General features: G+C 37.1%; 1 protein-coding gene across 10 annotated transcripts in view; it reads left to right on the forward strand.

Moving 5' to 3' along the window:
- The window catches only part of KIF27 (kinesin family member 27), a 31,177-nt gene that overhangs the window by 11,080 nt on the left and 6,767 nt on the right, over window positions 1-13,330 (forward strand). For 8 of the 10 annotated variants that reach the window (XM_048291161.1, XM_048291155.1, XM_048291157.1 and 5 more), the window contains 10 exons: window positions 1,764-1,907; window positions 5,573-5,779; window positions 6,309-6,484; window positions 6,853-6,986; window positions 7,528-7,683; window positions 8,697-8,902; window positions 9,800-9,997; window positions 10,345-10,458; window positions 11,526-11,699; window positions 12,336-12,551. In XM_048291161.1, the coding sequence (XP_048147118.1) occupies window positions 1,764-1,907; window positions 5,573-5,779; window positions 6,309-6,484; window positions 6,853-6,986; window positions 7,528-7,683; window positions 8,697-8,902; window positions 9,800-9,997; window positions 10,345-10,458; window positions 11,526-11,699; window positions 12,336-12,551 (1,725 nt within the window). The remainder of the gene's footprint in view (window positions 1-1,763; window positions 1,908-5,572; window positions 5,780-6,308; window positions 6,485-6,852; window positions 6,987-7,527; window positions 7,684-8,696; window positions 8,903-9,799; window positions 9,998-10,344; window positions 10,459-11,525; window positions 11,700-12,335; window positions 12,552-13,330) is intronic. The other 2 variants (XM_048291162.1, XM_048291163.1) reach the window with 2 other exon arrangements.

Below are 13,330 nucleotides of genomic sequence, written 5' to 3' on the forward strand. Positions count from 1 at the left end.
CAATTTCTGTCTTGACCCACAAGTTTTCTTTCTTTTACTCTTCCTTGGGGATGGGGGCTTAGAAGTGAGGGAATGGCTATGTGCTTAGTTGTGTACACAGGGAAACCCTCAACAGTTGTCCTGTGAACTTAGAAATTGTTTTGAATCCTGCAGATATATTACTCTGTCAAAAGCATTACAGATATAATTACAATACAGATAATTTTCAAATATATCAGTGAACTTACAGATAGCCCAGGGACAAAGTTTTGCAACTTTTGTCTAATATTATCTAATACTATGTATGTAATATGGCTAGTCTGTCTAATATTACAAAGTTACAGGTGTGTCTCATGTCTTATCTCTTAGTAATTTCCTAAACTGTATTTCTTCAGCTATGGTCTCACAAAACCTCCTGTATTTCCTTTCCCATTGCCATGCTTTTAGCTAACTGAGTTTCTAAATTATTTGCAGGTTTCTTTGTCTAATCACTTTGCTAACACTTGCTTTTGTGTTAAATATGAACTTTTGCTTTTTGGTGACATCATACTTCTTTATGGTTTTCCAAATGAGGTGATAATTTCAAAACAACATCTGGGAGTCTTAGCATGCAGATATCCCACAAGGATCATGTCATATCGGTAGCTCTGACTAGCTGTTTCTCTCACAGCAGTTAATAGTCCTAGACAGTGACCTATGGCGAGAAGAGCTCTCAACCCTCTGAGAGCATGGTAATGTCTCCTAACAGAACTGACACATGATCAAATAAATAATTCTTTTTGGAAACATCCCCATATACATTTAGGAAGTACATATATTGGATGTGCTTAGTTAAAATGTTGGCTGTGAACATCAAAAATTATTGTGCAATGAACAGAACCTCAAATGAAAATTAATTTTATGACTTAAACCAACTGTACACTAGTTGGAAACTTAGTGAAGTTCTGATGCCAGATGAACACCTCAGAAAAACTAATTTGAGTTTGTCATGTACTGGAAGAAGGCAGTGCTCCACCAAATTAGAATTTTGTAACTTCAACCCATTTTTAATTTGCAACCAAACTGATAAACCTATAGGCTGTTATCAGGCAAGTGCATAAACAAATTTTTTCTTTGTTCTCAATCAATCTAAATTACAGCTTTCTTTCTTCCTTCTTGATTTTCTTCTGTGGCTTGTTTTAAATGTCAGTTTGCCAGGTTCAAAACAGTGTAAGAGCTGAGCTTAAACTTACACTTCCCCAGGTGAGTATGCCATCCACAGCCAGGAAGAGATGGTTAGAGAAAGGCTAAAATAAATGAGACAGTACAGACTCTAGAGCAGGGTTTGCATATGGACAGATTTAATAACTAGTAGTGTTGCAGTGGGGTCTCCTGCAACATCCATAGACAGAGAGGCCCGTGGAAAGAAATAGGGACCGATTCTTGATAGAAGTTTCCGGAGATCTTTATGCTCCAGCCACATGGCTGGGGGACTGCTGAAGAACTGAGCAGTCAGGGGACAACCAATTTAATATATACTTCAGTAAATTAGGTTTGGATATGAGTACATTATTTCCTTTGGAAGAACGAAACTTGTCATAACAAAATCAATAGATGAAACAGAAGTAAAGAATTAGCTGCTAGAAGCTGCAGATAACAATTTAGACAATTTGATATACATACCTCAAGATTTTGCAGTTCTGGGCATGTCTTTTAACAACAAATGAGGTTTTATTTTGATTTATATTCCAATTGTAGGAAGAATAATATCCCTTTTGCCCAGCTGAACTTTTTTTATTATCTAGCAGGTACTAGTTATGGATGAAGAACTATTTAGCCAGAAGAATCATGAAGTGCAGATACTGCAGAATCAGATAAAGACATTACTACAAGAAAAGGAAGAACAACAGGAATTTTTAAATGAGGCTCAAGAGACACAAAGATTACAGGTATTTTTCCTCTGGTACACATTTACCTGTATTGAAGCATCCTTCTACCATGTGAATGCATTAAACGGGTGCCTCAGAGTTCTTTTACTTGACTACCAGTCAATATTAGGGAAATTTTATTTGAATTAGAGCTGTATCACTGAATGAGTTGAGTTTATCTAGTGGATGCATCACAGTAATGTGATTCCTGGAGACTGTATATGAGCCTAGCTGTGCCACAAGCCTCCTGTATAACTTGAAGTGAACCATTCATGCTCTCCATGCTTCCTTAAGCGTAACACACAACCCTCTCCACAGATTTGTATCATTGTTAAGGAATTTCAGAACAATGAATAGTTTAGGATTTGAAAGACTTTGAAAGATTCTTTAGAAACTAAAAAAGAGTATAAAAATCCTATAGAACGCTTTAATTGAAAAGTTGTATAGAAACTTATTTTGTTATAGCTTTATTAAGAATTAGAGTATTGTCCCCTTTTGACTTTATATGACAGAATTCCATCTTAACTTTCTGATCATTTACCATTAGAGAAAACTGAGTGACACAGTTGAAAGTGAGGTAGTGACAAAGAGGCTGCTTGCCTCTTTCCTTCTGTAGATCTTGAGCTTGCTAATGAAATTATGATGGCTAGTATGTGCATAACATTTCAAGGTCAAGAAGACTGCAAATAGTTAGCATTCTCCTGACATGTGAATGACAGATAAATTATTATATGAATTTTTAAAAGAGAAAAGAATAAACATGGATAGCTAGTGCTCTTCTCCTTATTATACTTTTTCTCCTTTTTCTTCTTCTTTGCTGATGGCTTGGGGAGAATCAGTGCATGAAAGGTAAGTAAACTAGTCATGCTCTTTTTCTTTCCTCTGTCACTTTCTTTCTTTTCTGTCACTTCTGGCTAGATTTTTTTTTAGTCTGTACACTGCAGTGTCCACTTATACTGTGATAATACTTATATAAATGCTGGAGGATACAAAGTAACTGTCACTGTAGATAGAAGGTTATTTCAGTATCAGAGACAGGAGCAAAGCTTGAGAGCTTTCAGGCACCCTTTTGGCATTTAGTTCGCTAAACTGCCACTTCTATTTAATAACATGTAGATAGAATAATGAAAAGCAAGTGCTTCTGCCAAATATTTTACATTGTACTCACAGGCATATGTAATTTAATGATACATGGTAGAATAAGGACTCTAAGAGTAGCAGGTATGAGGTAGGAGGTAAAAATGTTTATACGCATATGTATTTATGCAATGGGTGTTTCACTGTGGAGTTGTATGTACAATTGTCCCAGGGACAAATAACTTCAAGGTGAATCATTTGGCTGTTACTTCTTCCAAAATGATAACAAATATGATATTCATACACATATTCTATTTTCTATGACATAGGAATAATATGTATTGTATTCCAACACAATCTCAACTTGCAAGGCAATGTATATTTTTGTTTGGAAGGAACTTTCAATATAAGACAACAACATAAAGAATGAATAAAAACATGTTACTTGAAGTAGAAGAATGCAGAATGTATCATGAGCTATTCTTCAATTTCACTGTTGTTGCTAGGCCAGATTTTAACCATACTTCAAAAAGTATCAAAAACAATAGAGTGAGATGAAAATCCTTATTATCTTGGCCTTATGGATGAATCAGTGTACCGGTTTGGCCAAATTTAGAAATATACTCTGAGAAGGCACAACCACCCTTCCCCCACCAGGTTTGGGAAAAAAATAAATTTTCCTCAAAGGAAAGTGAATGAGATAAAAACTATTTATTTAACAAACACACGAGAAAGGAAAATGATGCTAAATAATAAAATCTCTCGCTATGGAGAAAAACCTGGGAAAGTGTTAGAGTCCTCCCTTTGGTGTCCTTGGAGCTGGGGCTTGGTCCAGGGCCGGGCCCTCTGTGCCCGGTGGAAAGTCCTCCCGATGTGCTCTGATGTTGAAGCAATCACACAGTCCAGTAGAAAAGGGAGAAAATCCGAAATTCCAGGGAAGGAAAAATTCAACTCTCAGTCTCTCTCCGGAGAAAAAGCAGCTGAACCACTGGCCAAAAATCTGTCCTGGGAGCAGCAAGCCGGGTGCTTCCTCCCTCCCCTTCCGCAGCGGGGAAAACGCATTGCTATCTGTGACCTTGAACAAGCTGCAAACTGCTTTGAAAAAGTTTTGCTCAGTTTTTTCCTTCCCCCTCTCAGGCTCAGTTTAGAGGCATAGAAAGGCACAGGAATTAATTTCTGGGCATAGGCAGCGATATGGGATACACATCATAAAGTCACCCCAAGACAGTCAGTTTAGGTAACATAAGTACTTTTGAACAAAGTATGGAGAATGCTGTAGGAGAAGCTGGTAAGGTCTCCAAACTAGCATTATCAACAAAGCTGAGGCTGGGTACAAGAAAAAACAGCACGTGATCTTGGGATCATGTACATGTTTATGTTTACTAATGCAAGTAATCTTTAAAGTAGAACTGTTCAAAGAGGAAGAGGAAGCCCATATACATGTTTCATTAACAAGACTCAGACCATAAGTTTAACTTGAAAATGTTTGTTTAATTCCCATTTTATTTCTCCATAAACATACATATAAAGCAAGCATGAGCTCCTAATTATGTCATTCACTTGTCACTAGATGCCTAGATAGGCTAATGTAACTAAACTGGGTTTGCTGGTTTGAAAGTAAACCAGTGGGAAAAAAAATCCTCACACAACTACCTTGAGAGAAATTTCAGGTCAGAGTTACAATTTAATAGAAAGGTTACAATAAATGCAATGATACACATTAAAACTGGCTTAGACCCATAAAGTCAGACTAAACCGGGCACCCTGTTGGCCAAGGTGGTGGTTGTGGTCCTATCAAGTGGTGATTGCAGTCCTGTTGAAGTGATGGTTGCAGTCAAAAGCGGTGATCCTGTGGAAGTTCTAGTCCTCCTCTGGATCCATCCAGGGGTGGTGGTGTCCCAAGTTATATATGGTCAGGTTCAGGGGGAATACTCAGCACCTCCCCCAGGGCAGGCAGTTTCACAATGGGAATGATGTAATCCTGTGAGTCATAGGATAATTTTGGGAATCCTTGGTCACAAGTCGTTATGCTGCCCATTATGGTGGTGCTGTGGAGCCATTATGGCCTATTGGCAGGGATGGCCCCCTCAGGATGTGTGGGACTGTGCTGGTGCTTCCCCAGAGTTATCACTGCAGTGTCATTTGTAAAGAAAAAGAAACACCACTGCTCACAGGGTTTGCCTCTTCTCCCTTATGTTATTTAACACCCAGCTTGCAGCCTGAGATGTAAGACATGCACTGGGCACCTACTGCAAATAACCCACCATTAACAGTTTGTCAGAAATGGCATGGAGGGTAGTAGAATACTCAGTTTGGTTACACTGAACATTGGCACTCCTTCTGAAACCCAGGACAGGTCTTTCTGTAACCCAGGGGCAGGTCTTTCTGAACAAAAATGTGTCTAAACTTTACTGGATTGGGGACTGGGGGGCTGAGACTGGTGACATGTCATAGAATTTTCAGTTTGTTGCAGAATTTGCCTGTGCCCTGCAGAATAATTTAGGGTCAGTGGGTGATTTACAAGATTCATGACCTTTGTGAGGAATTAGAAGTGGTGAATATCATACGGAGCTCAGTTCTGCTTTTGCTTTGTTTTTTTTCCCCATGAGACTGAGAAAATGGTGGAACAGCAAATGCTCATTGACCAGCTAAAATTGAAATTAGAGAAGTTTACAGATGTGAAAGCTTTAGATTCTCAAAGTGCTTATGAAGATGGGCCAGCTGTCGTGGCATTTGCTAGGAGGCCCTACAGTGTCCCACTCACAAAAAACCTGCTACGCCCCCTTCACCTGCCTTCAGGGACAAAGATCCAAAAGGTAATGTTTACCCAAATTTTCCCCCTTCTACTTTGTAATGATTACTGGCCAATGATTAGACATGACATGATAACATCTGGTGGCTTTCTCAGATGCTGCTGCTTAATTTCCTACTGAAGACTCTGAAAAATTAGTTTTGTAACAGTTGTTATGCCACAATTATCCAAAATATTTAGGCTCAAAATTCCCACCTACAAGTGCTGTGGCTCTCGTGTTTTCACCCCCCCAAATGATTTCCTGGGGGTTTTGAGGGTTCAAGTATGAAACATTATAAAAAATGAATGATTATTCTTACCAGTATGTTGAGTACATAACAATGTACTAACAATGCCCTCTTTCACGTTTGGAACCAGTCCTCTAAGCTCTTGCAAAACCTTTTGTTACAAAGGTATTCAGAGTTACTATAGAAAACCTCTGTAGTTTTGCTTACAAGCTCAAGTGTTGAAATGTTTTTTAGAATATAAGTAAAGAATTGCTAAATTGTTGCAACTGTTTTTACCCATGACTACTTTCATGTGCTTTTTGACAGGGGTATACCAGCCCCCCTGTCTTGTCCCTGGCCCAGATAATGGCAGAATTCCATGTTCGCAGACAGATGATACTGAGCAAGATAGAAGATCAAGATAAAGTCCTTCACTGCCACCTCTCTGATCAGAGTGATGAAGAGGAAGACAATACAGGCAGCGAAGACAAAACCTCATATAAGTAATTTTTTGTTGTTTAACTTTTGTTACAGAAAAATGTATAGCAAAGGTAGTATTACTGCCTAATCCTTCCATGATATGAGACCATCTATAATGATACTTACAGTAAACCTGTGGGACCAACTGGGCATATTGCAAAATAAATTTAATAAATGTAGGTTTTGCAAAGATTTCTTGGGGGTCAGAATCTACCTTGAAGATTGGGGGTTGGGGGACAGTGTGTGTGGGAGTGGTGTGGATGAGAAAGAAGGTATAAATGCTTTTTTAAGTTTGAGATTCTTCTCTGTTAAGATCATCTACTTTGCATGATGCTTAAAAAAAAAAATCCCTATGTATTTGCAGAGTAGCATGTTTATCGTTCTTCCACAGGCATTCCATAAACCAAACGTGGACCCAAAGTCACACTTCTCTGTGCTTCCTTCCTGATGTAACTGACATGAAATGCCAAGTAGTCAAGTCTGGTTTATTCAATGAATCTGCGCTACAAACTGACACAACTACAGGTATAATGGAAGTCATAAGAGCAAATCTTACTACAGTATCAGAATATACAATAATGTCTTTAGCACATGTAATTAGTTTTCCCAGCAAAATGTGTGTATTTATTACAAGTATTTTTTTGGTTATAATTCAATATAGTTTTTCCAAGTTCTGTTTTTCTTTTCCTTTCTAAAACTAATGTTAGTAACCTCTAAGTAATACTTACTAGCCAGAAAGCAGTTAACTTATCAAAAAGCTAGTTAGATATAAATCTTTGGTACTGCTTCAATGAAAGAAAATGGATGCTATTATCTTACCAGAAATACTGAAGTGATTTCTGGAATATTTTTCTGCAGACTTAGGGTCTTGGAATACAAGTGCATACCATCCTTTCTTTTCCTGTTTAGACACATGGCAGGGAAAAATACTCTGCTGTATTCTTTCCTTTTGATTCTTTTACTTCATATGGAAGAACTCCACACAGTCAATATTGCAGAGCACCACCTCTTGAATACAGCATGTATTCCAGAATTTATAACTCTATTTTGCTTTGTTTTTTTCAAGGTGAAGAGATTGACAGCCTCCAGAAAATCCATGCTTTTAACATGGAGAAGTTAAAGAATTCGGAGTTGAGACTTGCTGAGGCTGAGCAAAAAATAAGAGAACTTGCACTTAATATCAAAAGGAAAGAGGAACTTATTAAGGAGTTAGTAAGAACAGGTAACTGGCTGCTGTAGGGATACTGGACACTGTAGGGAGTGAAGATGTTCAGAAACAAAAGAAAAGAACACCTGAAGTCCTGTATGTCTTAGTCTTTACATAACTATCTTAGATAAGAATACTTTTAACAACCTAAAAATTCATAAATTTTGCTAATTACTTGCTGTGATTGCACTGAAGGCTGTAAATATTGATTACAGCCTACTCTACTATAATATGAAGATTATTTGTTAAATATTTTTTGAGCTTTATTGATTATTGCTTTTATCCAACAGTAGTGTCATTTTTAATGTATGGTCAGTGCTACTGATCTCTTTGTAGACATGTATTTGTGACATAATCTCTAGGATAGGAGAGAAGATACATCACTGTATCTTCTATTTCTGTCACAGTAGAAAAATGGGAGTCAGAAGTGGATGAAGGAAAAGTCAATGTCCCTGCTAGCCTACATCCCTTACACATCTGCTCCTGACACAGAAACTAGCCTTGCGATGACAGTGAAGATCTCTTTCTTCAGCCTGTTCAATCAAACTCTTCTCCTTTGCTTACCTTCTCTCCAGGTTGTCTCAGAAAGATTCTGTGCCACCCCAGATTGCCTGAACAGGACAAGTCACAGAGTAGAAACACAACCCAAGAGTATTTACTAATTATTAAGCTGAAAGTTGAGTAATAAATAAATGGCATATTCTTCCGTAAAACAAAACCAAACAAAATTATGAAGTACAGGAGAGCCACTTTGCCAAAATCTACAGTAGGCAGAAGAATTTAACTCTGGCACTCAGATGGCACTTTATTTGGTGGCATGAGGTGACTCATGAAAAGTTCAGATTTAGGACTCTATCTCTATTTCAGCATTAGAAGTGAACTGGAGTTTCCTTTAGTGTTGGAAAATGTATCAGAAATTACTGATTTAGCTAAAACAAATTAAGTAACATTTCAACTCCAAAAGTGAGTATTACATTTCAACTGATTATCATGTTGGTTTTAAACTATTTGTATATGCTGTCTTTAAGGCAAGGATGCTCAGTCTGTAAGCAGGCAGTATTCTTTGAAGATAACTAAACTGGAGCAAGAAATTGAGCAGGCCAAAAGAGAACTGGCTGAAACGCAAAAACAGCTTCAGGAGCTGGACAGTAAAGAGCTGAGAGACATTCCTGAGAAAGTCATGTTACAAAAAGAGTGCCAGAAGAAGATGGAGGCAGCTAAGTTGAAAGTGCAGGTACTTCTGATCTGACCATAGAGATTTGCAAATCTCGGTCTCACTGTCATATCTGAACCTTAACACTCTGCTTGTAAAATTCTTAGCAGTTTCACACACTGGAAGCTGGTTGGATTGAAGTAGATAGTGAGAAACTTAATACTATTTTTATACTCAGAATGCTAGTTAACATGTACTTGGTTAGATACATAAAATATCTTCTTGGTATGTGAGAAGCTAAGAAAGTGGTGGGAGATATGAGATGTCTGTACATCATTGTATATAGTCCAACAGAAGAACCTATCCAAGGGAGGGTATTACAAATTTACTACTTGCCATAAATAAAATTGATGTTTTATGAAAATAGTATATAAATTCCACATCTAAGCAAATCCCTGTGATGCTTTGCAAGATCAGGCCCAACACAGGCATATTTGTTTGACACTGACTTTCTATTCTTAAGTTCTGCTACATCTAAGTTAATATCCTGTGTAGGGCCAGCTTAGGTGCTCTGTGCCTCTCGATCCTAGAATGGCAGGTCAGAAAAGTTACATACAGCAAGAGGTAGTTGGCTTATCAACTTGAACTCAGGACCAGCACCCTGACACCAGCATTCTGGCACCAGCATTCTGACAGCATTGTGTCGCTGCAAATTTTCTAGAACTGTGGTTTCTCCTAGATTTTAGTACTTTCACTGTATTGCCAAGCATGAACTGTACCTTTTCACATTGTTTAATTCTGCCTGTGCCAACTTTACCAGATAGCTCAGAAACTACAGCAATAGCAAGTGATTGTTTTGGGCAGAAGTTAGTAAATCTTGCTAACCCTAAGAATTCAGTGAAATAAAGAATGAAGCTGAGTCATATTTTAGTTACAAGTTTTCCTGCTCTTAAGCTGAAATTTGACATGAACATTCAGACCTTACAGAAGAAGCAGCAGGACACCAAGAGTTTGGCTTCATTATCTAACCAAAGTGAGAGAGAAGCAAGAGAACTTGAGCAGAAAGTGGCTCAGATGAAGCATCAGCAATCCCAGATACAGAAGAGACTGTGTGAGGAGAGTGAAAAGAAGAAGCAACTGGAAGCAGAGCTTCAGCAGGACCAGCAACAAATTAAAGTAGGTTTCTTCCTGTTTCCTTATGACAAAGAATAGGATGAATAATTTTTGCCCCTGCTTCCTCAATAAACTACACTGCCAGGCTTTCCCTAATTTTCAATAATGACTTAATGACTTTCTTGATAAAAGCACCAAAGAAATTGTCTTCAAACCTTTTACATTAATCTGCATTTTGCCTTTCTCTTTCAGTTTTGGTTTTTTTTTTATTACCTGATGTCTAGTTCTGAATTGCAATTTTATAAATAAATTTAGGGTCAGTATTTCAGATTATATCTTGTGGGGACTCTCACATGAAATGCATTTGACTGACTGATGTAGGAAGAATGATGTTTTTTATTTGTTCGTAGGAACTTCAACTTAAGATGGAGCAACAACAGAAGATCCTTAAACTTAAGGATAAAGAAATTGCTGCTTTTAAAAAGAAGAACAATAACTCAGTGGGAGCTCCACAGAAACTACAGGTAGTTAATCTATTCCAAATCTGTGTGAGCCCTGAAATAAAAAAATCTTTCTTCATCCCTAGTCATCTATTTTTGTAAACTGTTTGGAAGAAGAGTATTCCATCATAGTTTTGTCTTTTTTTTTTTTTTTCTGTAGCAAAAATTGGGAGTATAGCCTAGAAGCTCTTGTAATCGACTCTTTTTGAATGAAAGAAAGGAGGGCCTTTAGTGTCTTTTTTTTTTTCCTATAATTTTTCAAAAATACTGATTCAGAAACCTGTGAATTCAGCAGGTTTGGTTGTCTGGTAGCTTTGAGGGTGACCTTGATGTGCTGTGTTTTAAGGGTTCCATGGGCTGTTCAGGCATCTTATTTTGTTTTGGTTTATACTCTGACATAAATTACAGTGTCTGGTTTTGGTTGTTGATAACAGGGTTAGAAAAGTATGTATCCTATGTAGCAGTGCCACCTACATTATTTCAGATGTGGACATTGGAACGTGAATTACCCTAAGTCTTTAAAGGTGAAAAGAAATTTTAAAAGTTAAATAAAGGAAACTTTTTAGCCTTAACAGGAATATATCCACTGATAAACTGTGGCTTCAGAATAAATTTATAATGGACCATGCTAGCAGCATCAGAGCTGTCATTTACTGTCTTTGATTCTTTCAACATTATTATTTCTTGTCACTGTTTTTCCACAAAGAGCTGGTTTTGGGCAGCTATAATGCAATGAGGATAGGCTAGCTGAATTCTCATAGTATCATCTAGACCTGGTTGCTGTGCTTGGGTAGATCACATCTATTTATTTAACTAGTTTTAAAAAAGATATTCTTTAGAAAAGATACTGCATCTGATACAAGTTTGTTTATATGAGATGTAGCAATGCAACATTGCTTAGGCCTCTTTTAAATCTGTCCAGTTTCTGTATTATTCTGAGTATGGATTCTGTTGCAGAACGAATACTGACATTAGAAATGTTAATGTCTATCAGTTTTATCAGTAATTCTGAAGAAAGGTAAAACATAGTCATAAAATTCTGACTCAAAATGTCCTGGTTAACACTCTCTGGACCTCTCTTGAAACTTTAGAAATTAGAAGAGCAGAAGTGGCTGGATGAAGAAATGGAAAGAATTCTTCAACAACACCAACAGTTAGCAGAACTAGAAGAAGATTTAAAGAAAAGAGAAGCCATTGTAGCAAAAAAAGAAGTGTTATTGCAAGAGAAAAGCCAACTGGAAATCAAGAAAATGAGATCTAGCCAGGTAATTTAAGAAAAAAACCACAAAACTCACCACAGTCATAGGGCTGATTAAAAGACTGGTTGTGGGGGAAGGCAGAGGAGGCTGAAGCCAAGTGACCTCCTGTGTCTCTACCACTGTAATGTAAATACTATGTAGCTTGGCCAATCGACATTTAAAATGTAATTAACACACACAATCATTTTTATTCACTTTTTCTCCCCAAAATTGCAACAACAAAACAAACAAACCAAAACAAAACAATTCTGAACTATGGAATTCTGATATTGAAGAGCATTAAATTATATGATATCTATGATATATTATTTATGAATATGACTCAGTCCTTTTGCAATCTAGAGAACACAGCAGGGAAATATCTTGCAATATTTATTTCTCAGTAGAAAAAGTGAATACAAAGTATCATTGTTATGTATAATGACTAGTGCCTTTAATTTTTATTATGTAGAAAACTGCAAGTTGAGAATTTTTGTTTTACTGGCTTTTTTCTATGATATCTGTCCACTCAAAGCAAATGAGGTCCCATTGCAAGAAACAAGCAATTTTTTTCACTTCATAATGTGACGGTGTCACCTACTTTTTTCTTACTGGAAAGGAGTATATAATTTTTGTATCTGTGGTTGCTGTGGTTTTTTTTAGGCTTTAAACAAAGATAGTATGAAATTGTCTACCCGCTTAAGTATGCTGGATCAAGAGCTGTGTAATAAAAGTATGCAGCTTCAGGGCAGCACAACTGAAGACAAGTCAGACATTTTGGAAAAAATTCAGATTCTCCAAATGGAAAGGGATCAGCTGCTCAGAAGGAGAAATAGTATGGATGAGAAACTGAAAGACGGTAAAGTGTTGTCAACAGAAGTAAGTAAGCACCTCTGAGATAAATACAGGTTTTAGGTATTGTTTGATAATAAAGCATTCCAGTCAGAGACTAAAATGTCTCCAAATATCAGACAAGCTAGAAATGAGGAGCAGAAGCAGGGTACTTTTGTAAAAAGCAATGTTAGAATACTGCTATGATAGCACCAGTTATGTACCATTGAACAAAGTTTAAGATCAGAGGAACACAAGTCAGATAGTGCCTTGCCAAACTATTGGTCTAAGAGTCATGATGAACTAGAAGTTCATCAGTTTATCACAGGCAGGTATTTTAATGTCAGGATACAGAATAAGCAATGTTCTGATGCCCCTTGATTTTTTTCATAGAATCTTGTGAAAAAGCAAACTTCACCTGAAGGACTCCGTATTTTTACAGTGAAAATAAGTCATATTACATGGATGGCCCATTACCTGGAGTTGTTCAGTATCATTATGTTGAAGAAAAAAAATAAATTCATAAAAAATGCACAGATTACTTTCAGGTCTTGAGAAGCAATATGAGATTATGGCTGAGGTGATAATGTTCCAGAAAGATCCCTACTTGCCTCACTCATCAAAATTTGCAGTGCTTCAGGCCATGCATTTCTGCCACTTCCCTACACAAGTTATGGTCATCAAACTCCTTACTGACCTGATCAATTCATTAATCCAACAGAAAGCTAGTACATCCAAAAATAAAAAAATAATAGCAGAAGTCAAACTCTGGTGAGGATGAGGGAAGGATATAAAGAGAAACATGACTTCTAGTTTTGTGATGAACC

This window comes from Corvus hawaiiensis, chromosome Z (assembly GCF_020740725.1).
Source record: "Corvus hawaiiensis isolate bCorHaw1 chromosome Z, bCorHaw1.pri.cur, whole genome shotgun sequence".
Lineage (NCBI taxonomy): Eukaryota > Metazoa > Chordata > Aves > Passeriformes > Corvidae > Corvus > Corvus hawaiiensis.